The 26,132-nt window shown below is 51.6% G+C and overlaps 8 protein-coding genes across 8 annotated transcripts; 3 read left to right on the top strand and 5 right to left on the bottom strand.

The window, feature by feature from the left end:
• Nucleotides 1-3,210: 3,210 nt before the first annotated feature.
• Nucleotides 3,211-5,781, top strand: COL26b_010961 (uncharacterized protein; the record flags this gene model as incomplete). Its single annotated transcript, XM_053183643.1, has 4 exons — nucleotides 3,211-3,862; nucleotides 3,914-4,477; nucleotides 4,527-4,935; nucleotides 4,995-5,781. 4 exons carry the CDS (start codon nucleotides 3,211-3,213, stop codon nucleotides 5,779-5,781), a joined length of 2,412 nt encoding a protein of 803 aa, XP_053032432.1.
• Nucleotides 5,782-6,452: 671 nt separating this feature from the next.
• COL26b_010960 (uncharacterized protein) lies at nucleotides 6,453-7,226 on the top strand (the record flags this gene model as incomplete). Its single annotated transcript, XM_053183642.1, has 3 exons — nucleotides 6,453-6,602; nucleotides 6,658-6,870; nucleotides 6,954-7,226. 3 exons carry the CDS (start codon nucleotides 6,453-6,455, stop codon nucleotides 7,224-7,226), a joined length of 636 nt encoding a protein of 211 aa, XP_053032431.1.
• A 230-nt stretch (nucleotides 7,227-7,456) lies between these two features.
• COL26b_010959 (uncharacterized protein) lies at nucleotides 7,457-8,475 on the bottom strand (the record flags this gene model as incomplete). Its single annotated transcript, XM_053183641.1, has 2 exons — nucleotides 7,457-8,062; nucleotides 8,113-8,475. The coding sequence occupies 2 exons, from the start codon at nucleotides 8,473-8,475 to the stop codon at nucleotides 7,457-7,459; spliced, it is 969 nt and encodes a 322-aa protein (XP_053032430.1).
• Nucleotides 8,476-9,475: 1,000 nt separating this feature from the next.
• On the top strand, nucleotides 9,476-11,363 carry COL26b_010958 (uncharacterized protein; the record flags this gene model as incomplete). The annotated part of the gene is made up of 2 exons (XM_053183640.1): nucleotides 9,476-9,844; nucleotides 9,903-11,363. The coding sequence occupies 2 exons, from the start codon at nucleotides 9,476-9,478 to the stop codon at nucleotides 11,361-11,363; spliced, it is 1,830 nt and encodes a 609-aa protein (XP_053032429.1).
• Nucleotides 11,364-11,600: 237 nt separating this feature from the next.
• COL26b_010957 (uncharacterized protein) lies at nucleotides 11,601-12,628 on the bottom strand (the record flags this gene model as incomplete). The annotated part of the gene is made up of 3 exons (XM_053183639.1): nucleotides 11,601-11,649; nucleotides 11,845-12,498; nucleotides 12,552-12,628. The coding sequence occupies 3 exons, from the start codon at nucleotides 12,626-12,628 to the stop codon at nucleotides 11,601-11,603; spliced, it is 780 nt and encodes a 259-aa protein (XP_053032428.1).
• A 774-nt stretch (nucleotides 12,629-13,402) lies between these two features.
• COL26b_010956 (uncharacterized protein) lies at nucleotides 13,403-14,800 on the bottom strand (the record flags this gene model as incomplete). The annotated part of the gene is made up of 1 exon (XM_053183638.1): nucleotides 13,403-14,800. The coding sequence occupies one exon, from the start codon at nucleotides 14,798-14,800 to the stop codon at nucleotides 13,403-13,405; it is 1,398 nt and encodes a 465-aa protein (XP_053032427.1).
• Nucleotides 14,801-18,149: 3,349 nt separating this feature from the next.
• Nucleotides 18,150-19,669, bottom strand: TUB1_2 (alpha-tubulin; the record flags this gene model as incomplete). The annotated part of the gene is made up of 4 exons (XM_053183637.1): nucleotides 18,150-19,425; nucleotides 19,482-19,507; nucleotides 19,561-19,584; nucleotides 19,658-19,669. The coding sequence occupies 4 exons, from the start codon at nucleotides 19,667-19,669 to the stop codon at nucleotides 18,150-18,152; spliced, it is 1,338 nt and encodes a 445-aa protein (XP_053032426.1).
• Nucleotides 19,670-25,495: 5,826 nt separating this feature from the next.
• Nucleotides 25,496-25,916, bottom strand: COL26b_010954 (uncharacterized protein; the record flags this gene model as incomplete). The annotated part of the gene is made up of 2 exons (XM_053183636.1): nucleotides 25,496-25,510; nucleotides 25,560-25,916. The coding sequence occupies 2 exons, from the start codon at nucleotides 25,914-25,916 to the stop codon at nucleotides 25,496-25,498; spliced, it is 372 nt and encodes a 123-aa protein (XP_053032425.1).
• Between the last annotated feature and the right edge of the window lie 216 nt (nucleotides 25,917-26,132).

Below are 26,132 nucleotides of genomic sequence, written 5' to 3'. Positions count from 1 at the left end.
GAACAAGCTGGAAGCTGAGAAATTGGATGATTGCGAATGAAGAAAAAGATCAAGAGGAAACAAGAGGAAGCCCGAAATCCCGGGCTTATAACCACTTTCTTGAGACCATCTATGGTCTCACGCATTAACTTGAAGTTGCGATAGCTTCGACCAAAGAGGCGTCCACCTGTACGGGTTGCACCTCTCAGACCCGGGAGCCTTCAACGAGGGGTTGATTTGAGTTCAACTAAAACCATTCTAACTACTCTGGCTATTACTCACTCCGGGACCTTGAAGGATCACTCGGCTGTCTTCTTTTCTCCTCTTTTTTTTTTTGTCTTTTTCCTTTTACTTTTTTGATACTCTGAGCTGTTCCTCGTCTACATGTCGACAACTCATCATGGTGCTCCGGACGAGGGCAGCGCGCCATTAACGCTGGCGCTAAATTTCACCGATGTCTCAGGGGGACAATAACATAGCCTCACTCGCCAGGCGTAGGCAGGATGGGAGATACCTTCAATATGTCTATAAAGGTTCCTTGCCAATCAACTTCATCATCTTAGGTTACGCAAGGTCTCCGAAAACAACATTACCTTTTGGCGTTATTCTTCCCGTTTCTTCAACCCTTTAGTCTTTCCGCCAGTCCATCTCAATGTTCTCGATATACGAAACTTTCGGTTAGCTGATACTCCAACCAACCTGTCGAGACAGAAGATTTCTCCCTGGAAGCTTGATTTTGATGGTCAGTCATGCTGGGGCAAGATAACAAGTTGCATTTGAAGATCATAAGAAGTCCCGATAGCTTGATCGCTAGAAAGCTTCCTCTTAGTCGGGAATGTCTTGTTGAGAATCATGATTCGGATCTTTCGTCAAACCTGAGGTAGAGACTGGAATCTAGGTTATCATTTCCAATGCTTTGTGATTTCGAGCAACTTGGAAGGCTTTGTATTCCTAACGTAAGACACCTTATCGAATACTGTCTACGTCCTTACTCCACACCTGCACGGATAGTTCCAGGTTTCAATCTCTGTTCATGCCGAGTAGACGATGCAAGTTCAAGAAACTTAATTCTCGCTCATCTGCTTCTCTTCATTCTCCTCCCGGCTCCTAACCATTCCTCGTCTCGAGCGAAAATTCAAGAAATCCTGAAGCTCCTTTGTTCGTCGCTCTGCCGTGGACCAGCTTAGAAACATGTTCTTCCAAGAATGCGAAGAGGTCGAATAGCAATTATCCTACGCCGCATTTCTGACCCTACAGTCATAAAACCTCAATTTTCTCACCTTTCAAACTCGGAGATCGTATGGCTCTCGGAGATTCGATGGTCGGTTGATTTGGGCCGTGCAAGGCGCTGGAATGGGCAACCGCGCGGGCTCGTGTTGCGCGGGATGGAGTACGAGGCAAATCACTGGGGCAGGAAAACCTGAAGCGATCCTCTCACGGTTCGCGTCTGCCCTGGGTCCCAATGAAATGCGACTAGCGTCACATTCAATACGCCCACAATGAGACGGGTTCATGGATCGTGGGGCTCGGCCTCTCTATCTCATCTTATCAGATCGTTTCATCTGCATCATCTACCCGACGGCGGCGTGGTCAGGACAAGCTTTACGTGCCAAGCCGGCATCTGATCGCCTGGCATACACTCCTCGCGTAGACAGTTAGGTCAAATGATGGGGTGAGATAGCTTAATCTGATAGCAAGCTCGTAGTGAACGGAGACCGGTCGCCTATAAAGGAGGCACATCAGCTCCGTAAGCTCCTCGCTCTCGTCTTCACCGCTACATAACTCACAATCATCCGGACTACTTCAGACAACTATCAACCCAATCACCTCATCGAAATGAAGTTCCTTCAAGTTTTCGCCCTGTTCGGTATGTCTTCGGCCCTTCGATCCAAACGCTGAACAGTGGTCAAGTACTAATCACATCATTGACGACAGCCACCTTGGCCTTCGCTGCTCCCACCAACCCTCAAGTTCAGCCTGAGTTGGAGACCCGCCAGTGCCCCTACGACAACTCGAAGCCCCTTGGAGGTTGTGCTTAGGAGATGGAAATCGTCTGTTGATAGTCCTGAGGGCCGCTCTCATGGAGCTGTCGCTGTGAGAGGCTTGCAGTTGACAACGTGGATCCACACTTAAGCAGCTAAGACCTCATCGCTCGATAATTGAGGTTGTACGTGTGGATTCCAAACTGGTGTTAGGACCTCTGGCGGAGGAAAACGTGGTAGAATGAGCAATAAGCCAAATAATATACTCTTCTACCCTCGAGGTGATCCGCAAGTCCTTTGAAGATGAAGTTTCTATCGAAATGCCAAGTAACGAACGGGCCAACAAGACTTGAAATGCCTCTAACAATACTTGAGAGTGGACTTATTTGGGCAAGACTTTGAATCTTAACGAAGACTTGATGATGAAAATTCAGGCCAAACTCGCCGGTATAGATTCGACACTGCGTTTTTAATGACCAACCTAGCCGCCGTTCTTCTCGTAGCTCATGTCTCGCGGTTCATCCCATCTTATCGTTGAGTTGTTCCCGGACCCATGTCTTTAGTGAGTGGAGAATACTCCGGCAACGGCGTTCCCCCACACAGCCGGTAGCGCTGGATAAACTCATGGCTTGAACTCTCAATTTAACCGTAAAGCCAGTGCGAATTGCCCGACTTTTCCAGCGCGTCCGGCCATGGAACTCGCGTACATCAAAACTGAGAAAGGTTTCAAGACGAGTCAACACAGCTAAGCGGCCCGGAATTCAGTTGCAAGGGAAGCGTACACAAATTCACAAAAACACCATGATCCTAAGGCCGAAGTGATGCTTAAACTCTCGACCTAAAATCAATTGGCATCATCTGACCCCCCACAAGCCAGGCCTTCCTGGCACTGACATCATCAAACAAGCGAACAGCTCCTCTTAGCTAATTGGCAGCGGAGTTTCGCGGAGCTGCCAAGGTGAGGGGGGACAAGACTTCCTTTTAAACAATCTGGCGATGCCGGCGTCCTAACCAATCCAAGTATCGTCTCCCGGCAGTTCCCCATAAAGTCATTCGTTCTATGCGGGGAAAGTGGATAAAAACAACATTTCCAAGGTTGCAATCATGTAGATCGACAGCACCGAATCCGACCCTTCGGGTCAATGCCGTCCGCCAAATGAGCATGCGACTCGTGAGCATAAAAACTCCCCGAACCCAGATGAGGGTGGCGTCTTGCGTTGCATCCGATTGATCAGCCAAGTCCGTTATCATGGGAGTGTTTCGCACGTTCGCCGTCGGCGTGAGCGCTGTTGCGGTCGGCCTTTTCGGAGTCGCAGAGGCGAAGGACTTCACGCCACACGTCGACTTGTTCCTTGGGACAGAAGGTCCCGACGGTTCGTCGTACCAAGGCGGCAACGTCTTCCCCGGACCAACTCTGCCGTTTGGCGCCGTCAAGGTCGGCATCGACACCACGAGATGGGACACCAGGTACCAGGCAAACGCGGGCTACACAGTCGAAGGCAACGTCACCGCCATCACCATGCTGCACGTCAGCGGAACGGGAGGTGCTCCCACCTATGGTTTGATTCCTCAGATGCCCCTCACTACACTTGAGGGCGTGAATCTGCTGGATAACATCACATACATGCAACCCAGAGTCGGGCATGATGTGGCAGAGGTCGGATACTACAAGACGGTGCTGGAAAATGGAGTCACGGCAGAGATGAGCGCCAGCATGCACGCAGGCATCATCAAGTACGAGTTCTCCAAGGATGGCGGCCGCCATGTCCTGGTTGATCTGAGTCACTACCTGCCGACACGTGGTAAGGAATCTCAGTGGTACAGCAATGGGTTCCTCGAGCGCAGTGAAGACGGCTCAACATACTCCGGATATGGTATCTACAGGGAAGGCTGGTCACTTGGTAGGTTACAAGATGCTGGAGTAGAAGTACAGGCTAACCGACCCTTTGCAGGCGGCGATTTCAAGATCTACTTTTGTGGCCAGTTTGACAGCGTGCCGGAAGACGTCGGCCTGTTCTCTGGCATCTACACAGATCCGTACTGGCCCAATACGACGGACGTCAAGCCGTTTTACAACAACGCGACGTCGATCCATGGAGGCATCGATGGCTATCAATATGCCAACCGTATTGGAGGCATCTTCTCATTCCCCTCGACCGTGTCTACCTTGACATCAAAAGTGGGCGTCTCGTGGATCTCAACCGAGAAAGCTTGCCAGTTCATCAAGGATGAGATTCCTCATTGGGACCTGAACAAGACCGTGACACAGGCGAAGGCCGCATGGAACGATGAGGTGTTGTCCAAGATTGATGTCCAAACTCAGAACGAGACACAGCTGGAGATGTTCTACACCGGTCTTTACCACTCGCATCTGATGCCCTCTGATCGCACGGGGGAGAATCCTGCCTGGGAGTCGAAAGAGCCGTACTATGACGATTTCTATACCCTGTGGGACACCTTCCGCTGCACCCACGCGCTGATCTCACTAATTCTTCCGGACCGGCAAGTCGACATGAGTAAGAATGCCCTAGACATGCCATGAAGTTTCCAGCTTACATATTTTAGTCCGGGCCATGATCGACATTTGGCGACACGAGCGCTTCTTGCCCGAAGGCCGCAGCCACAACCACAATGGGCGTGTCCAAGGTGGTTCGAACTCCGACAACGTCCTTGCCGACGCCTACGTCAAGAAGCTTGACAAGGATAAACTCATTAACTGGGCAGACGGCTATGCTGCCGTCCGTACCAATGCCGAGCTGCAGCCTTACAATAACTTTGACTTCAACGACCCCACGGGGAGCACAAAGGAGGGGAGAGGCGCCTTGGATGACTGGAAGAAGTACGGATACGTATCGACTAACTACGGACGAAGCGTCAGCAAGACGGTGGAGTACTCTTTGAACGACTTTGCTGTCTCTCAAATTGCCAAGGGCGAGGCGCCAGATGATACCGGGAAGTATTTGAACAGATCCACGTAAGACCTCTCCGGAGTATCAGGCATTCTTAGAGACAAGACTGACGTAGCATAAATAGCGGATGGCAGAAGATCTGGCTCGCTGATGTAGCTGCGCTGAACTTCACCGGTTTCCTCGCCCCGCTGCAGTCCAATGGCACCGTTCTCCCTGGATACAGTCCCCTTGCATGCGGCGAGTGCAACTGGGAAGCTATCTCTTACGAAGGCACCCCTTGGGAATACAGCTTCACTGCTCCTCACGACATGTCTACCTTGATCACATTAATGGGCGGCCCTGCTAAGTTTGAAAGCCGACTTGACACCAGCTTCATTCCCGGACTTGGTGAGCAGGAGCAGGGCAACAACGGCATCGGCAGCATGATTTACAACCCTGGCAACGAACCCAGTTTCATGACTCCATTCCTTTACAACTACATCAAGGGCAGGCAGTGGAAGAGTGTGATGAGAAGCAAGTTCGTCGTGGATGAGTATTACCACGTCGGACCCAGCGGTATTCCAGGCAACGACGATGCCGGAAGTATGAGCAGCTGGCTCGTGTGGAACATGCTCGGACTCTACCCTGTGGTTACTCAGCCTGTTTACCTGATTCTTTCACCTCGATTCGAGAACACAACCATCAAGCTCGGCAAAGACGGCGGCCAATTACAGCTCACAGCCACTGGGCTCGATCAAGGTCCGTATATCCAGTCTTTGAAGGTGAATGGCAAGGAATGGCACAAGAGCTGGGTCACGCATGATGATCTTCTAGGCGAGAATGGTGTAGGAGGCAGGCTTGAGTTCGTGATGGGCGCGGAACCGCAGGAGTGGGACTCGGGCGAACTGCCGCCTAGCCCGGGTGCATTGTAAATAGGCGTCGACCAACCCGAGAGTTTACTTTGCTCGGTGACGCCACACTCGAACAAGGCATCCAGGCAAAATAAGGCCTTATGAATAGAAACTTTAATTCCACCTATTTCAAAGTCGCTTCCTCCTTTCGAAATACGCAGATGAGGCTTAGAAAGTCTCAAGGCATTCACTATGATCGTCCATTCCTAGCGGCGGTGATCAAGCGAAAGAGTCAAGCTATCCGGGTGCATGCTCTTGAGAACCTTGGCAAAGGACCGGAAATTGTAACCTTAACTAGGTAGTTATGAAGGACTATTTATGAAAAGATGCCAAACATCAAGGACACAAGACGTACGGCTTACTTTGGGGGTTGACTAAGAGGCTTTGGGAAGGTCTCAGGTGGTCAGCTGACGGTGGAGATAACACAGAACAGCGGCTGAATTCCCTCTTCGCCCGGCTTACGTCACATGTCTTAAACGCCCTGGAAATATATGTAATCAATGTCACACAGAACGAGTTCAGCCTCGGTTCAATGGCTGGATGTCAGCCTGGGCCGAAGCGTGCTCGTTACTGCGTGCGTCCATATCTTGACAGGGTGAATCCTTCATGCTTCGTGACGGGTAATCTGTGCTTTGCAACAAACCTTCGTGCTCAAGACAAAAGTTCAATCTGAAGTATTCATCAATTTTGCCATGTCTCGCAAAATCAAGACCTTTACGTCTCGCCTCGAGGCGTCGTCCTACCACGCACCGGGCGGCGGCGCAGCCTATCAGCCCCTTCGGGAGAACCTGATCAAGAAGGTTTTGGAACAAGGCTACGATGAGGAAACAATGATTGAGCACGTGAGTAGTCGCCTTTGTGACTATTAATCATATCATGAGCTCATCATTGTGGCAGGGCGTGGTGTGGGCCGACGACCAAGATCCTTTCGGGCACATCATGAACGCAGGCTTCTCCCACTTCGCGTCTTCATGCAACTTCCGCGTGTTCGAGAGCTTTGAGGCGCAGCTCGGTGACAAGATCAACGACTTCATCAATGCAAAGGGCATCGGGGTCATGGTCAAGCAGTTCACTGTCGACATCAAGAGACCTGTTTCTTACCCCGACTCGGTAAGTCGGGCCGCCTTAGTCTTGGGGGCCAATTGCCATGCCTTGGCCGTACACTACGCTGACATTGGCGTACGAAATATCAGATCATCTGTGCCATTCGTTTGGGCGAAGTAAGACCCGACCGCTACTTCATCACCACGACCATGTGGTCTCTTAGGCAGCAAGCTCCAGTAGCTGAGTCGGAAGGATGGATCGTGTTCTTCGACTACGGCAAGGGCAAGGTTGCGAACCTGGTGGAAGCGGGGGGTGTTCATAAGGATCTTTACGAAGCTCTCAGTATCAAGTGCGCGAAGATGAACGAGACCGCCGCGGCTTGGAAAAAGGCCCAGCCTCAAAAGAAGCAGCACAAGTTGTGAAGTCCAGTTATTCACATCGAAACTTATGATGATGCAGGTAGGCATCTTTATACGTAGGAGCAAGATCGTTCTTAGAGCACAAATGGGCGCCAGGGACGACACCGACAAGAAATTTGAGGATGATGAAAATGCGAGTTGCATGTTAAGCCGCAGGCTAGGCAATCAGAAATAAGAGTTGAGGAAAGAGCTATCTGAGATTACATGGGATACATCCGCGTTTACTCATTTGATTAGTACTTCTCCGGTAGCCCCCAAGGAGGCAACACATCAAAGACAGCAACATCCCCTTCAACATCATACAACTGCGACTCATTCGCAGGATAAGGCCTCTGAATCTCGTACCCAATGTGTCTAGCCATCCGCTCAAGAAAGCTACCCGCCTCAGTTGAATAGTAAGGCAGCTGACGTCTCTCGTATCCGACAGGCCAATCATCGTCCAGGTAAAATTTCTTCACGTCCTCGATATACAACGTCGTTGGTCCATGCTTACCACGGCGACCCAGGACACCAAATAAGTTGGCATACTGCGCGAGCGAGCAGACAGCGCCGTGGTTGCCGAACCTGAACTTGGGGTTTATGGCCTTGGAGTCGTTGTGACGGCGGTGGTGGTGCTCCGCAGCGTCTTCAAGCGTCAGAGTCTCGCCATCCTTTGAGGCTGAGAGGAGTTGCTCGAAGAGGGTGTGGTTCATGTTGACGTTGTCACCCATGCCCCTGTCATTTCGGGTTGGAGCGGCGATGCAGTTGACTATAAACTGCACGGGATCATCATTGAAGTTGTCGAGGTCGATACGAGGGCCGGGATGCAATTGGCTAGTCGGGCTGACTACAAGCGCGATCTGAGGGCTGTGAGTGGACTGTCGTATTCAGCAGGCAACAAGCGGCTTACATTGTCATCACCAAAGTTCCACACCACCCGCATAGCCTGTGCGATTTCGTCGTAGCTGATGTTGCGGCCGGAGCGGTTGATGAACCCGCGGTTAGCGAGCGTATTGAGCGCAGGACATGAAGCTCGCCGATAGTAGCCGTTGCCTGAGCCGTTGGTGTGTTTTTCGTAGTAGTTGATCTTTTCGTCCCACGTGAAAGGCTCCTTGTACGGCGTGGGGTTCTTCGGGTCGGGGATGTAGAGGTCGTTGTGACCGATAGCCACTTGGTCCCGCGCAGCCAAGATCCAGTCCTGATGACCAGGAAAGGAAAGTGCTGAGGGTACGATGACTGTGAAGAGCAACAGAAAGCTTTCGAGTTTCGACATATTTGCAAGAAGGCTGGGTATGCACGGATTCAGGAATGTTGGGACTGTGTTTCCGTGACGGCCCTTTTATGTGGTCTAACCGTTCCTCCATAAGAGCCCAAGGATTCATACTACGTCTCGCTCATGGTACGAATTTTAAGGAAATCTCGACACCTAGATCGTTTGCTTGTCTTTGAGCTCGTCACAAATTAGAAAAGCCGCGTCGCCACATTGCCAGTTACTTCCAAAGCAGGCGCAAGTTTGTGATAGCAAAATCCTTTGTCACAGTCACCGCCATTTCGGTGTCTATCCTTCGAGAATGGATGGAAGCAAATGCAGGCAGAACTTGCGAAAAGGGAATGAAGGAAGAGCGAAAACTCGGACAGGTCACAAACTACATCAGAACGAGCATAGACAGTGTCGTGAAAACATGGTCTTGAGGCACAGGCCTTGGCACGGATCTCACTTTGGCCATCCTTCGTAACTCAACGCGTACATATCTCACCGACATCCTATTGTTCCCTTCATTGTCACATGAGCAATTACATTCTCGCACTTGACATGAACTGTTGAAGCAGGCTCGGGCCGAACCAGCCGCATCAAATCCTGTAGTTTGCCCGCGGACAGGTGAACAATTGAATGACTCAGTGGGTTGGTGCCTAGATACGAGTCTTATCCGAGATGAATGGCAAACTGCAATATTCTGTCCTATTTGGGATGCTGATGTCGTATGAGCCCTTGCTTAGGAACCATCGAGGCTTATTCTTTGTTCGTCATCCACTGAGGTCTTGGGCAATTGTCAGCGTGAAATGGCGCAGTAAGGCATAGAGACTAGGCGACCGGCGGGAAGATGACCACTTCTGGATTCTTGTCTCAATTCAGTTTTAGCCTCATTGAGCTTGCATGGAATAAATTCTTGATATTAAAAGCGACATGTTTCTCGATATGCTGAAGATGTGTTTTCATCAGCAGTGCAAGCAACTACCTATCTCATCACACCATCTTTGATCCTTCAGTCGACATGCGACTTCTTTTATCCATTGCCGGTCTCACGGCCGCTGCCAATGCTCTAGCTCTAAGGGCTGATGGCAATGTCACGTCTTCAACAGCAGTAGCCACCCCCACTGCCTGGACCGGTTTCCCAACTCCTACACAATACACACTCCCACAGGATGATCAAAACCTCCAAGAAAGGAATGTCGAAATCAAGCTCAAGCGTGACACCATAACCTACGTACCCTCGATCATTGGAGAAACCTCTCTCTTCATGGGAGGTTCTGTCGGAACCCAGATAGTTAGACAGGAGCAAGCCAAGTGGATCCAGGACTTGACTCCAGTGCAGCAAGATGCCTTCAGAGAGGGCAACGCATCGCTCAAGGCCATTCAAGATGTAAGCTCACTTCGGATCCCAGAAAAGCCCGTCGCAAGTCTAACCACTCGGTTTATAGCATGGCGGACTCAAGACTTTGGAAGACTACAAGATCCTGTACGATGGCCACTGGTCCGGGTCAGTGCCTGGCGGCATCGCCCAAGGTCAATTCAGCAACTTTACCTCAGACCTCCTCTTCGCTATGGAGCGGCTGTCTACAAATCCCTATGTTGTCCGCCGCCTCAACCCAAACTCCGACAAACTCCCATTCTCTGTCGACGCCAATAACGTCACCCATCTCACGGGGACAACCATCGACGCCCTCTTCAAGTCCGGCAGTCTCTTCCTGGCAGACCACAGCTATCAAGCCGAATACACAGCCCAAGATGGCCGTTACTCAGCCGCCTGTCAGGCGCTCTTCTTCCTCGATGAGTGGTCCGGGCACTTCCTCCCGCTGGCCATCAAGACCAACGTCGGCTCAGACCTGGTTTACACACCCCTGGACGACCCCAACGACTGGCTTCTCGCCAAAATCATGTACAACGTCAACGACTTCTTTCACGGCCAGATCTACCACCTCGCCAACTCCCATGCTGTCGCTGAGATTGTCAACCTGGCTGCCATTCGCACGCTCAGCAGCCGACATCCTGTATTCGGACTCCTGCAGCGCCTCATGTTCCAGGCCTACGCCATCAGAGCGACCGGTGAGATCGCGCTGTTCAACCCGGGCGGATTGTTTGATCAGAGCTTTGCGTTCTCCAACGTATATGCGAGGAAGTTTGCGACAGACTTCTACCCAACTGTCGCTGGGCCATTCCAGGCGAACTACTTCGAGGAGGACCTCCGCGCGAGAGGGCTGTTGAACGCCTCCTACGGTCCGGAGCTGCCTTACTTCCCCTTCCACGAAGATGGCCACAAGATTATCGGTGCCATCCGCACGTTCATTGAAACCTTCGTCGACACCATCTATGAGTCTGATAAAGTTCTGACTGAAGATTCAGAACTCCAGGCCTGGATTACCGAGGCCCACGGTCCCGCCAAAGTCATCGACTTCCCTTCCGCCCCGATCAACACCCGGAAGCAGCTTGTTGAGATCCTTACGCACATGGCCTGGCTCACCGGCGTTTCCCACCACGTCCTGAACCAAGGCGAGCCCTTCACCACCTCGGGAGTCTTGCCTCTCCATCCAGCTTCGCTGTACGCCCCCATGCCAATAGCCAAGGGCGGCATCAAAGATCTTCTCCCCTGGTTGCCGAACGAGGAGAAGTCTGTCGAGCAGATCTCGCTCCTGGCACGGTTCAACAGACCGAAGATTGTTGAGAACAATGAGACGCTGCTGCACATGTTTGATGTTGAAACTCTACTCTCTGGCACTGGGGAAGCTGTGAAGGCTGCCAATGAACAGTTCATGAAGGCAATGGGCACAATCAGCAAGGAAATCAGCACGCGCAAGTTTGGCGACCAAGGGTTGAGCCAAGGAATGCCATTTATCTGGACGGGTATGGATCCTGGGGTGATCCCATTTTATCTTAGTGTTTAAACAATTCCGCTTGTGAAAGGGCGAGCGGAAACTATCAAATCGACATGTTCAAAACAAATGCTATGTATGCCGTCTCTATACTCTTGAACATCAACCTACCTACGTATATCATGGAGTTTCACGACCCGCGCAGTGTCTATCATCGTCGTCTATCGTCGTCTATCGTCGTCCATCGGGATCGTCCATCATGGTCGTCCATCGTCGCTATCCTTATCACTACCCCTATCTTGATGCCACTCACGGCATCTTGGGAATCGGCACAAGCAACTTCGCCACCGGCTGCGACCTGGTCCAAGAACGATCATGGCAATCACGATCCCTCGACCAGTCCATCGACAGCTGTCTTTGAGCTTCCAAGAAATCCGTCGCATCAAATGCAATGCCAAATCTCCTCTGGAACCATGTGTCACACAGCCGCAGCTCCATGAACTCATACGCATCCACACCCCCAAAGACCTTGGGATACCCATCGTGCACATACCTACAATAGCGACAGAGTCTTGGGGGTGTGTCGTACGTGTTGCGGTACCTGAGGATTTCGTTGAGATTGACGTTGTAATCCAGTGCGTCAAGGTCTAGGAGCCACAACTCCTTGACGTCGGTGAAGATATCATACAGGATGCGCAAATTCATGTTTCCTGAGGGCATGTCGTAGTTCAGCCTGCGCTGGGGATACCAAGGGTACCATGGGACATAGCCTGGGGTCTGGCCAGTTGTTACCCAGTCCGTCGGATAGTTCCCGTCGGCGACGTTGTCAGCACCGTACTGCTCAAGCAGTTTCCAGGACCTCGCTCGCCCGTCATCCATCAACTTCAGCCACTTGCCGAGGTAGTTGCTATAGGCCTGGTCCTTCCAGTTGTCCATAGTCACAGCGATGGCCTTGAGGTCACCGCACAGCGGGTCGAAGAACAAGGGCTTCCCGATCCACGTCACCGGCATGGTTTGGTTTGCGGGGAAGTGGACTAGGACGAGATCCTGCAATCTGCACCGCGTTGGGTCGCCGATGAAGGTCTTCGGGGTGTGTCGGCATGCCGCACGTTCGGCTGAGGTCATGGTGGACACGGTGGTCAAGGACCAGTTACCCTGCTGCTGAGGGAAACGGTTCAACACGTTGAAGCGGTCAGATGCGTCGCGACTTCGGTGGTTAATACTTGCAACTCGCACATCTGGGGTGGAAGACTCAATTACATGGATGATTTGGCGCCAGCTTGTTTGGTTGGCGACGTCTTGACGTCGAAGGGGGTGGAAGGTGAGGTAGTGGGCATTTTTGCAGGGGCAGGGGGTGATGCTAAACGGAGGGCAATTTGGCTGGTGAGTGCGGTGTTCTCTAAAGTTCACGAAGCGAATCTGCGGTTGGTCAGGTTCCGCAGCACTAGCAACCTCGTAGATTTCATCCTGGAGCTCCCCGGGGAGGTTGCAAAAGGGGTGGACAGGAAGATCATTGAAGCTCCAGGTATTGGAGTTGACGTTGCTCATGTTGGGCTTGAGATGGCGGACGCTATGTGTAAATCGGAGTTTCGTCTCTGTCGTTGTCTCTGTCCTCTGTCGTTGTCCCGGTTGTCTTGTCTGTCGTTATCGCTGGCGTCGTCTTAGTTAAGATGAGTGATAATTGGTTGAAATGAAGTTGTAACGAGCAGACGTAGTAGTCGTGAGTCTAATAGATATGATTAATGGTTTGATTGTTGATGAGAGAAAAGCTGATGATGTTGGAGTCGATTACTCGGAATGCTACGACGATGCCTTCATGATATAGGCCGAATGTTTGTAAACAACCCCATTGTTAGCCAGAGCGATGTTCGAGATCAAAGACCCCATCACATCAACATGAGCTCAAAAACAGACTCCATAACAAAGTCTAGCTGTAATTGGCTCAAAGCGAACAGTCCGCCGTTGTGCATTGCTTTTGTGAAGCTGAAAGAATGAGTACTACCCACAAAGATGAAAGCCGATTCCTTTTCCCATGCAATGCCATTGTGCAAGATCCCTCCAACGCCATCCAGAAAGACTTTTGGTGTTACATTCGGGTATCAAGAATAGATTCACTGCCCCCTTCCGATGGGGTAGTTGAACATCAACAGCCCGTTCAAACCGCCAACCCAGCCGTCATCATCGTACTCGGCCGCGTCGCCCTTACCAGGTCCGCAGATGACACAGGGTACGCCGCCTTTCCAGTCGCCGCTGCCAGACTCGCCTACCATCTCACCCTCGACGCGAATTTCGGTGCCGATCGGGGCGCCGGCGCTGCGCTTGCCATCGATACTCACCTCGAGCTCGCCATCGCGGTTCTTGCTGCTGACTTTGAGCGTAACTTTGGTATTGAGGGGAAGCACCAGCGGACGGAAACTGAGACTTCGGGGGCAGATTGGTGTGATGAGGAGAGATTTGACGAGGGGGTGGATGATGGAACCGCCGGCGCTGAGGCTGTAAGCGGTTGAGCCGGTAGGCGTGCTCAGGAGTATGCCGTCGGCGACGGCTTCTGTGAGGAAGCGGTTGTTCAGGTAGATGTCGATATGGGCGAGGTGTGGTTTCGGGCCACGGTGAATGAGCAGTTCGTTGAGCGCGTGGATAGGCTGCGGTATGTCGCGCTTTGTCAAGATGGTGTCTTCTGGTGGTGTCGCAGGGAGATGCGCCTGCGACTTGGTCGTCGGCAGCAATTGGCTATTAATGTTCTGACCATTCGTGTCGAAGACCCCGACTCGCAACCGGTGTCGAAGAAGAATCTTCGCCGCTCTGCTCGGACCCATACTCTTTCCAGGAGAGTGGTGCCATCCATTGTCTTTGTTCTTCGGCTCGTGCTCCATCTCTCCACTGGCAACCCTCGTGTGCGGCCCCATCAAATCCTCGGTCGCAACCCCGCTGCCGCTCATGTATGCCTCCCTCCACGCTCTTTTGTATTCCTCAAATTTCCATTCAGCCAAGAACCCTATCGTCCCAAAGTTGAAAGCGAGGATCGGTGGTACGGAGGAGTACATGCTGAAGTGGCTGGCTGCGCGCAAGATCGTTCCGTCACCGCCCAGTGTAGTGATCATGTCGATCTTGTCGGGGAAACTCGAGGGATCGCAGGTGTAGATGGGGAAGTTGAGCGACTCGTGGACCATCGTCGCAACTCGCGGCTCGAAAATCAGGTTGAGGCCTGTGTATGTGCTATTCAGGTGCTTCGCAAAATCGATCGTCGCACGCAGGACTTGGGGCGACCGCAGCTTCGGCATGAGGAGGATATTTCGTGGTGGTGTCGGCCAGTGCAGAGACAGCAGGCCGGAAGTCGAGTTTGGAGGGTCTCGGTACTTCGGAACTATTCTTCGAGGAAGGGAGGAGACTTCGCGTATTTCGGCGGCGCGGGCGGCGCTCGTCGTCGAGAAGTTCAACGGTCGAAAAGCTCGAATCGGCCCCGCCATGGGCAGGCGAGCTCGACTGCTGAGGGCCCAAATGCTGGACATTTCGGGCAGATAGTCGCTTGAAAATGATAATAAGCGCCTTCAAGAGTGGTTCATGACCAGGTGCAACGGCCAAATACCTGGTGGAAGCTTGTGTGGAGGAAGAAGCGGCAGAATGAATTAGCAATGACGACAATTCCATTTGCCAGCCCCACCTAAGCTCTCACCGACACTGACTTCACCGAGCTGAGTCATCACAAGCCCCCGTAACCTCGCTTCGGGCCCGAGCCGATGGAAGCCGGTGGGTCCTCTTCGGCCGGTACCAGCCGTCTCGACTTTTTGTGTCAAGCCTTCCAGGTTTATAGCCATCACAACGAGATTCTGTTCACCATTGTATTAGGAGGATGCGAATATGCATGTGACCGCGGATGGGGTACATGATGAGGTCCAACACTTATTTTGATGCTACTTAATGTTTACCAACGCCTTTTATCAACGCCTTCTGCGTGAGGTGGCCTGTGAAGGGCAATCTTAACGTGCTAGCGTATCAAGCGAGTTGACTTCCTAAACGCAGCCTAGACCATGAGCTATCGAGCGCAATACGAGAGGGCGACCTTATCATCATCTTTGATCTCATTTTCGTCCACCGTTTGTGAGACGATCGGGCACACTAGCAGTATCGTTTACGTAGATGTCCAGGACTGGGTTGGGGCTGTCCGACCCGCCGGAGCCGCTTTACGATATTAGCTCTCAATGTCAACCTGGGACGTTCGGCCATGCCTCACCTACTACTCAAAGGTAGAGGCAATTTCAAAAAGTCTTCAGTGCTACTCGCACTTAAAATTAGGAGGTGTTTGCTCTGGTGGGATTTTATCTCGATAGACTTATGAAACGATCAGCGAGCACCGATCAGCGAGGAGGATAGATCTTCGACGGCTCAGTATGCATTGACCTTTTCTGGTAGTAGCATGATCCATTCCAATGCATCTTAAATGTATCCTCAAGACTATCAGCAATCTTGCGAGAATTCGTCACCATGCCACGTGCATGTTTAGGGCGTGATGCATCGCCTCCGCTGCGTCGTGAGGTGGCAGAAATGTCTAAGCGATCGTAATTTGGTTGGCAAACGCGAAGGCAGGCGACAGCGGATCCTCCCGCTTGCTCGCCTCATTTCTCATGCATTGGAAAATGACCCATTCAATTTGGAGTCGGTCAGCGCCAAGGTGGCTGTCTTATACGCATCTGATAGGCGGGCAGCATTAGGCAGCACGACCATTCGGCATCTTGAACGAAATCGTATTATCCTGCCAATCATTTCTGTGGGAAACTTCTTCTCCACGGAAGCCCACCCTTTGATATAAGCAGCCAAGGCAGTCCATCACAGAATGCCTGGCTACGTTCGACTGTTCGACACACCGCCATGGAAGCAATCGGGCTAGCAGCGTCAATAGTAGCATTGATCGAGGCCGCAGCGTCCACAGTCAAAGTTACCAGGGCCATTCGCCAGCGTCTCAAAGATGCGCCAGCGATTTTTAGCGCAATCGAGACAGATCTGCATCTGATACACAGCGGATTGCAGCACGTACAGCTACTGATATCTCGCGGTGCTAGAGGTTACATCAGTCCAGATGGTCAGCGGGCTGTGCTGGCAACCCTTGACTCCGCTCAAGCCATACTTCTGTCAATTGAGACGACGTGTGTAAAGTTGGAGACGCAAAATGGAAGGCGTAAATTGCTTCGATGGGCAGTTATTGGCCATCCAGACGTGGAAAAGCAAATGAATGAGCTGAAGACTATGCAATCGAGTTTGAAGACTCTTTTCCAAATCATTGGACTGTAAGCAAGCCATATCCTTTTTCCAGCAGTGTACTGACTTTTGATTCATCAGCCAAGAGTAGTCCGACATGGCTCTCGAAATCGACTCCATAAAGAGTCTTGTCATCGACTTATCTGACAAATTGGAGGGCAGTCGCAACACCGAACCAGTCTTGACAGCTGGGTCCCCCCGATATCCTGTAACACAAGAACATCCTCAGAATATTTCTTACTACGTCCTTTTCTTCCCAGGCTGGCTTCGATGGCTAGGTTGTCACATTTCACTCGTGAAAATCTCGGAGGTATGGTCAAACGGCTCATTGAAACATTATGTTCTGGCCTTTCAATTACCAATTGTTCCGGGGATTTATAGTCTAGGGGGACAGATAGCTCTCCAAAAGGCTCCCTACTGTCAGTTCCTATCTCTTGTAGCGCCCTCGGTCATTTCGCTCGGCTGCATCGTTGCGGAAGACTCCGCTGCTATGATTGCCTGTGGCAGGGGCGATCTCTTCACGTTGAAGCAGCAACTCAAACCGGGCAAGGCTACATTGGGTGACATAACGAGCCAAAGGTGGTCCCTTATGACGGTAAGTACACCCCAGTGTTCAACTTTCGTGGTATCCCAACACAAGATAGTCTGCCATTAAGGGCGGTAGCAAGGAGGTTGTTGAGTTTCTGCTGGACAATGGAATCAATGTTAATACGACGTTCGGGGAAAAACAAACGTAAGAAAATGCGAAGTCGGCTAATTATTTCGTTTGCAATATTCGACTAATCGTTTTACAGGAGCCCGCTTCAGTGGGCTATTAGACTCAGGAAATTAGACATAGTAGAGAGACTGGTCTCCCGAGGGGCTGATGTGAACCACATTAGCATGAATGGATGGTCTGCTATATTCTATCTATGGCCAATCACGAAGATGGGTCAGGGGAGCATGCTGGACCAGATCAACCTTTTGGCAAGGGCAGATGATATTGAGTTAAATCTCATTGACAAGTGGGGCTGGACATTGCTCCACCGACTGGCGGCCTACGGCACTGACCTTGAAGTGCGGAGAGTAATCAAGCTCGGCGCTGATTTGATGATCAAACAGCTTCCCCTTGGGTGGTCAGCAGTCTTTCACTCTGTTTTCTACGGGAACCTGGGAACTCTGATTGAACTTATGCGACATTACCCACAGTCCGTTATTTTCGACACGGATGAGCGAGGTTGGACTTTACTACATATTGCGGCCTCGGCTGGCCACAGAGACATTACTCGGCATCTTCTTGAGGTCGGCTCGAATCCTTATGCAGAGTCCAGGCCGTTTTGGAGTCATATCCCCGAGTCAATCTAGGGCAGGAGATGTACGCCAGCTGAAGCGGCTGCAGCTCAGAGTCGGGAGCGCTTAGTTCAATATGAAGATCTTCTTGAAGATCTCGGCATAGAGCGCAAGTTGGTACTTCTTGGCGATGGCGAGGAAAAGGGAGAACAGTTTTGGGATGCAGAAGAGATTATTTCCTAATTTTACATACACAGTCTAGATAATCAATGAGTAATAAACATTCATTGCAGAGATTTCAACGCCAAACGTGCGAGATTAACGCGTTAATTCCATTTACTCCTCCACTGGCTCCTCCTCGTCATATGCCTTCTCAGCCTCGTCATCATCCATACCAGCGTCTTGATACTGCTGATATTCCGATACGAGATCGTTCATGTTGGACTCCGCCTCCGTGAACTCCATCTCATCCATGCCTTCCCCAGTGTACCAATGCAAGAACGCCTTTCTGCGAAACATGACACTAAACTGGTCCCCAACCCGCCTGAAAATGTCCTGAATAGCCGTTGAATTTCCGATGAAAGTCGAGGAAGCATTCATTCCAACAGGTGGGATAGAACAGTGCGCAGTTTGCACATTATTCGGAATCCACTCAACGAAATACGCCGAGTTCTTCGCCTGCACACCTCGAATCTGCTCCTCAATCTGCTTCGTCGAAACCTTTCCGCGGTAAATCGCAGAGCAGGTCAAGAACCGCCCGTTCCGGAAATCCGAGGCCGACATGACATTCTTCGGATCGAACATCTGCTGCGTCAGCTCCGCCACCCCGAGATTCTGGTACGCCGCCGCAGTTGTCAACGGCGCAAACCCAACAGTGAAGAAATGCAGCCTCGGAAACGGCACCAGATTCACGGCCAACTTCCTTAGATCCGCATTCAGCTGTCCGGGGAAGCGGAACCCCGTCGTCAGCCCGGACATCACCCTCGACACCAGCTTATTCAGATCCCCGTACGACGGATGCGCCTGCTTCAGCGTCCGGCGACAGATATCGTACAACGCTTCGTTGTCGATACAAAATGTCTCATCGCTGTTTTCGACAAGTTGATGGACCGATAGCGTCGCATTATACGGCTCCACGACGACCTCCGACACTTTGGGCGACGGCAGCACCGAAAAAGTAGCCATCATCCGGTCCGGAAATTCTTCTCTCACCTTGGCGATGAGCAGCGTGCCCATGCCCGAGCCCGTTCCGCCGCCCAGCGAATGCGTGATCTGAAATCCCTGCAAGGAATCGCACGTCTCGGCCTCGCGCCGCACGACGTCTAGGACTTGATCCACCAGCTCCGCGCCTTCGGTATAATGCCCCTTGGCCCAGTTATTGCCGGCGCCGGACTGGCCGTGAACCATGTTATCCGGACGGAAGAAGTTGCCCAGCGGGCCCGAGCGGATCGCGTCCATTGTGGCCGGCTCGAGGTCCACGAGGACCGCGCGGGGGACGTATTTGTTGTTGGAGGCTTCGGCGAAGTAGACGCTCAGGCGGTCGGACTGTTGCGTGGATTCGCCGTGGAAGTAGCCATCTTGGTCCAGGCCATGTTCATCATGGATTGTTTGCCTGTGCAGTCACTCGGTGTAAGCTCGAGTCTCAGGAGGGACGCTTAGGGGATGTACCAGAAGGCGGTTCCGACTTGGTTGCCCTGTGCGAAGCCATCAGCAAAGCATCGACAAAGTAGGGTAGATGTTGACTTACACATTGGCCAGTCTGGAGGTGGATCTGTTGAGGACATTCGTCAGTAAGACTTCGTCACATTTTTCCCAGCTTACGACGATGACGACGCAATACTTACAATCTCACGCATAATGAATGCAGGAATACTTGACTGAGATGATGGAAAGGGGGTACAAAGAACCAGTGTCTTCACCTGAGTATTTCCAGGGACATATCCACCATTTATCAAGTACCATTGCCGAAACAACATGTCTCTTAACGCCGAAAATGCCTACCCCTTGATTCGTCCGGACTCCTCGGCCCCTCCGCCGCCTTTCGGCCCAAACCTCCGGAGGGGCCCAGACCACCGACACGGTCTTGTTAAACGGATGCCTGCACCTGGTAAGCGACTGCCTATCCGTTTTGAAGAAGCCTGGAGTTCACGTGTGATACATGTGTTTGTGCGTGGTGGGACAGGCCATCTTGAGTCACGCCGCGACATTTCTCAGTTTGGGTGGATCCCGCATTACAAATTCGGGCGATGTCGGTTGGCGCCCTTCGTCGCTTTACGTGATGTTTACACGGTGGAAAAAGAATGATGGCTGCTGCAGGAACAGAGCAGATGGCTTGGGACTTCTGTGTGTTATTCGGCTGCCTGGGGGCTTTCGGCGTTTGGGTGTTGCCACTGGTGTGTTGGCGCAGGCAGCTGCATTCTGTGCCGCATGTCGGTTGGAACAGAGCGAATGGGCCACTCTCTTTGTTTCAAAAGAGGCAGGTTGTTGTACTTGCAATCGATCCGAGTATTTCGTCTGAAAACAAAATTTGTTCTGTCTGGGGAATACCGTTATCTGGAAGCCTATTGGGTGCATGGAATCAAGATGGAAGCGACGCACAGCAAGAAACTGGTCACTTTTCTTTTTTGACTCCGGCGACAGATTGCGCCATAGCAAATTGGATAATGGTATTGTAACATTGTGTTAAAAACTTACAAGTACCTTCGAAGTCTCCCAGTCAATTACAACATTGATAACTAATACCTCATGTTGAGTCCGATTCCTCGAACCCCCTAATCATGCTGTCAAAGAATGCCGCATCCACTCCTTGAAATGCCCAGTCTTCCACTCCTACAGAGAACCCAGAACCATAAAGCTGATGGCTTGGGCCATCTGTGAGCCAATTGCCCTCAGTGCTTGGATGCAATAGGAGACCTTGATCGGAGCTGAAAGGCACGCTTGGTCCAGGTCCTGCTCCGGTTGTCTCATCCATCTCCATCAGCGCAGCCGGCGAAACGGCCGAAGCGGTACAAGCATCGATACGCCCTTGTTCTTGCTGGACTTGTTGATTGATCGGCCTGAAAGGCTCACGCGAAAGCAGCGCATCGGGCGAGATAGTGACGGTGCCATAGCACGGGATCTTGAGCCGCAGAATACTCGACTCCCCCCCATGAACATCTCTGCTTTCCGAAGATGGTGTCAACATCGAGCCAGTTGTTGAGTTTGCAGTAAATGCTGAGCATCTTGCTGCATGAGCCTCGATATCTAGTAGCCTCACCAGGACATCCGCACTTTTCATCGCCAGCATGTCGGTCGACGTCGAGCTACCCTCTCGCATCAGCTCCAGCGTCTCTTCTACCTTGTCACGATCTGTATGTCTCTGGTGCGCCAGCACATCGTTCCCACCATCCCGTCTGCGCGCATCAATATGAGCCAGGAGAAGAGTCATGGCGGCTATGAGGGCGAAGAAATCTGCGGCATCGGGGATGCTACACACACCTATGGCGCTGCGTATAGTCACAAACCGCGAGAGTATTTCGCGGGATGCATCGACGCAGGCGATTCTGCTGGTGCTTGCCGCACCAGAGGGTGTGCTGCGAAGCATAAAGGGGAGATGGAGCTGAACCAGAAGGAAGTAGTGAAATATTTGGCCGCAGAGACGCAGGCTTTCTGTCACCAAGTTGAGTGCTTTACTGCCGAGTGAGGTGAACTTAGGGAGAGTCCACCATCTTGGCGGCATAGCGGCGGCTGCCATGCGCATTTCGAGGTCGAGAGTATGAGTTGTTTCGAACATGCTGGCATGAGAGTCTTTCTGATTCCTTTGAATAATTCTGGATGAAACTGCGCAGTGTACCTGCTCAAGCCTGCCTAATGGATGATCGTCGAGGGGTGGAAGGATAGTTCCGTCCGAGGCCAGGCCGGAGTGGTGGTCTCTGGTGCTGTCCGGCAAGCCTAAGAGCAGGCAGATAAAACGTTCAATATAGACTATCCGGAACCAGACGAAGCGAGTATCAGGGGCACCGGAGGGGTCGACTGTCTCGACGGGCGATTGGTCGTGGGGGCGGTGGATGCCCATGAGTTGGGCGATTGATACTGCTCTACGGCAGGCCAAGAGAGATAGTCTGAGATTTTCACCGTTTGCCAGATACACGGTTTGGAGAATGACACACTGAAGAGCGTCGATGGTTCCCATCAGATTGTTGTTTTCACAGACCAGCGAAATCGCCGCATCGGCGAGTCGCTCCATGATCTTGCGTGGGGTTGCTGAGGTTGAGGGCGTGCACTTGTAGGTGGACGGGATCCTCTGCAACATTGTGGCTAGTGTGAGCATCCTTTTGGCCAAGAGGACAGGATGCATGAGGTGGTATAAGCCCGCGACGAAGTGCTCTACTGGTTCTGGTTGAAGACTTTCAAGGACTTGATGCGGCGTGAGCAAGAGTTGAAACACGAGGTCGGCATCTGAGTACAGTTCGCGTATGATTTCGCAATCTTCTTTCGACGGCAAGGCGGCGGCGAGATCTTTAGAAAGGGTTGCTAGGGGTCCGTTCAGGGAAGGTTGGTGAAGAGTCGATGTGTGGTGGCTCTGATGGGGTGGCGGCTGAGATGTCCGTTGTGATTCGCCATTGATGGCCTGTACTTCTGTCGTCGATGTACAAGACGGTGACTTTGAGTTTGTAGGAACATTTTCATGCGCAGTGGCCGGCTGCGAACGCACTTGTACACATGATGTGGCATGGCTGTGAGCAATCCTCTGGTCCTCGCCGAGCTCCTCAACATCAGCATCACGCTGTGGAGACCCCAGCGACACAGAGATTCCCCAATTCGACTCAACCCCAATCTCATCCTCTTCATCGATCTGTTGAGTAGACTCCCTCGAATTCTTCCGATACAGCTGCTCAACCAGCCTCTCCATCCGGCCCAAACGGTCCCCAACATTGCCGACCGGGGCCTGCGTCCGCAGCAGGTGATCCTCCGGAAACTCCTGGCCCACGCACGGCGTGCCCTTCTGCCAGCAACTCCGACACGTGTCGCGAGGACCGTTTTCGTCAAACAGGCAGCGGATCTTGCGTCGCCGGCATTCCCAGCAGCTCCGTGTCCCCTTACGGACGGCTCGACGTTTCGTGGCGGCCCGCTCCGAGGCTGTGTGACGGCTGCTGCCGGTGGTCGTATCCGGCGTCGCAGTCATTGCATGATACCCTGGCAGAAAGTATCGATGAAGAAGGTGTGGTGCATGATGTTGTTCGTTCGACTCTAGCCGGACGAGATGATGTTTGGGGGATGGAGTTCGTCCGCGTTTCGTCCGCCGTCGCGCGGACGGATTTGGAATTGTGGGTCCCGAATGACGGTGGGCCGCCTCTTATTGTTCCACCTTCACAGAAAACATACATTGTTAGAGGTAGCTAAGATAACGCGAAAGGTACGAGGGTTAAATTACTTCTTGATCGAATGCCTTTGAACAAGGCTGCTTTCTTCACGTAGCACATTTGCCGTTCCAACTAGGTAGGAATGAAGGGGAAATGGCAAAACGCCGAAGACTGTTACGAAGAGAAGGAGGTAAAGGCACAGGATTCAGATGAGTCACTATTCTAAGTTATTTGCTTTTCTATCATTTCAGGCGCAAAATTGCGGCTCTATCAATCCAGTAACTCAGGTGGCGGATGAAATACCGGCGAAAACTTTGTCCCAAGAACTTTGCCAATGGCTTGGCAAATATTGTTCGCGCTTTCCAAATCCACCGCTTCAATGGGCTTTTGCGATGCCTTTTCTTTAATCTTCTGCAAGATTTGTTTGTCCCCGTCTTGCGCTGATACTTTCGTAACGTTGCTCACGAAATGATACTCCAGGTCCTCCATAGACACGGGGTGTATTAGGCCAAGATCCCGTACTTGAATATGATGATCGACAAAATACGTGCGGCCAAAATGGATTCTGGCAGATCGAGGGAGGGTAGTCGACGGGTGGACTGGCTGCATTTTGATCGGTGGAAGTATGACTCCCGGCTCTGTTGGCAAGGGCTTAGGTGACGGGTCTCCAGGATGAATGATCAGCGTCTCCGCAAGTGCAATCGGATTGGCAAACTATTCAAGTCAACTAGTCAAAGTGAGGCTATCGCTATCCCTTAAGTAGTCAATTCAACCCCCTCCAATTAACTTAACTAACTTAATGTCTTGTAATCTAGCTAATAGGAGGCCTCAGATTAGCTAGTATCCTACTCATTAGGACAGCTAGCTATATTGGTATATGTGAGGGCCCCCCTTTAGGGGGCCCTCTAGGAGAGGGGGGGCCTCTAGGGGGCCTTCTAGGGGGCCTTCTGGGGGGCCTTCTTGAGGCCTGGGTCCTTCTTGAGGGACCTTTTAGGGGGCCCTAGGAGGGCTTCTAAGGCTGTAGATAGCCTCAAAATTACCCGATTAGGAAGTCTATATGATGTCACTTTATATAGTAATTAACTTGTTGTAATTATAAGTTAGGTAAGTAATCAAAAACGCTAGAAAAAAGAGCCAATTTGTTAAGTCTGGGGGTCAAAATTGACTTGATTGCACTTGCGGAGACGCTGTGAATGATCGCATAGAGGTGCTGGTCATCTTCTCCGCCGGCTCCTCTTCCTGCATGTCTGGATCGAAAACAAGTTTTAGCTTTGTGGCGCCTGGTCTGACTTGCTGACGTTTATGAATTGCAGCGTGTAATAAACTTACGTATGGATTTCTAAGCACAGGCATCCCCATTTTCCCTCTCGAACCACTACAAAGCGTCGGATGAGTACTGGGCCTTGAATTGGTGCATGCATCTTCTCGCCTTCGTTCTTCCGCCCAGGAGGCACTGACAGCGCACAACATTGATACTTCCAAGGCGGATGAAGGTCCACTTCAAAAACACCGCCGGGTTTCTCGATGGAAGCGCAAGGCATAGTTGCAAATTTCATCGTCTGTGATGATTAATTGCCCAGTCGTAAGGTCCTCAAGGAGAATCCAGTCGTCCAGAGAAAAGGTATCATCCATAGGCAATCTTCGTATGACTTCTTGTGCGACAAGATACTTGGGAATTGGCCATGACGCGGACGAAATGGCGAAATAGAAGTTCCAATGGGCAAACCGTAAATGGAATACTGCCCATTCTTCTTTGGTGTATGAAGTTACCGGCTCATAATCGTCCTCAGCATATGGCTGACAGAGCAGACAGCTAACTTTGTGGCGTTGCAAGGGAATACGTCGACAAAATCGCGACATTTGTTTCAAAGACAAGTCTTTGATTTGATTGAGCCTGCGCTTTCGTTGTTCTAGACGCTCTTCGTGTCCGAAATCCGAGACAGGCCCTAGGGGAGAGTTCCCAATTGTCCAATGAGCAGACTTGATATCGACCACGAATGCTGAAGTGATTGGTGTTGAAAATATTTGACCGGCCCTGAAGAACACTGCGGGATTTTTGACAGGGCAAAAGTCGCCATTATTGATGTTCAAGAGTTGTTGAGAGCCGACATGGGCATGCAACTTAATACCTGGCCAATAATCGACACTGGTCGGCTTGCTCGTCTCCTGTGTGACCAGTGTGTCTGAATATCCTGCATTATCTCTGTCATCAAGATCAGATATTAGTGGAAGCTCCTTGTATAGCATCCAATCACAGCGAACTTGCCGATTACAAGCCATCGAAACCATGGTATTGATAATAGAGAGCGAAGACGCCAGCGACATTCTTAGCTTCTCCACCTAAGGGTTACGCATCTGAAGTCAATATCACTCTACATCATGGTTCAATCATTTTCTGACTCACCTTTTCTGGCATGCAAATCGCCCACCTTCCTTTGTTGAGAGTATCCTTGACAGCATTCCCAGAGCCCCCAAGCTTCAGACTTTGATGGTAACGCTCTCCCTCCTCCAAGAAGGATGTCATCTTTTGATTGACGTTTCTAGTGGCGAAGGCGATTGCGTTCATTGTCGGTTTTCCCAGCTTGTTCGACGTGCTTAGTTGATCGACTTGCAGCAGGACCTTATGAATTACGTTCAGTTCTGCCATAAGCTCGCGACACTCTCGCCCAGCGCCTGATGAGTCCGAAAGAGCTTTGATCAACTTAATAGCAAGCTCGGCGCCAGCCAAGAAGTCTCCGACGCTGAAACCAAACGTCGCCATCGCGGCCGATAGACATCAGCATTGATCTGAGGCCAGGCGGGGAAGAGATAAGGAAGGAGGGGAAATGGATGCCTTATTTCGGGCTCAAGTTGACAACCAATCAGATGCCCGAGGTTGCCGTGCCTTACGGCTACCAATGGCATCATTGTTGTGATGCGGCGCGGCGACGCACTTCGATACGCTATTGGATCTCATCAACTGCTGGGCCGGTTCCCC

Source organism: Colletotrichum chrysophilum (genome assembly GCF_026319265.1).
Source record: "Colletotrichum chrysophilum strain AFK26 chromosome Unknown scaffold_125, whole genome shotgun sequence".
Taxonomy (NCBI): domain Eukaryota; kingdom Fungi; phylum Ascomycota; class Sordariomycetes; order Glomerellales; family Glomerellaceae; genus Colletotrichum; species Colletotrichum chrysophilum.
This window is presented reverse-complemented; position numbering and strand designations above follow the sequence as displayed.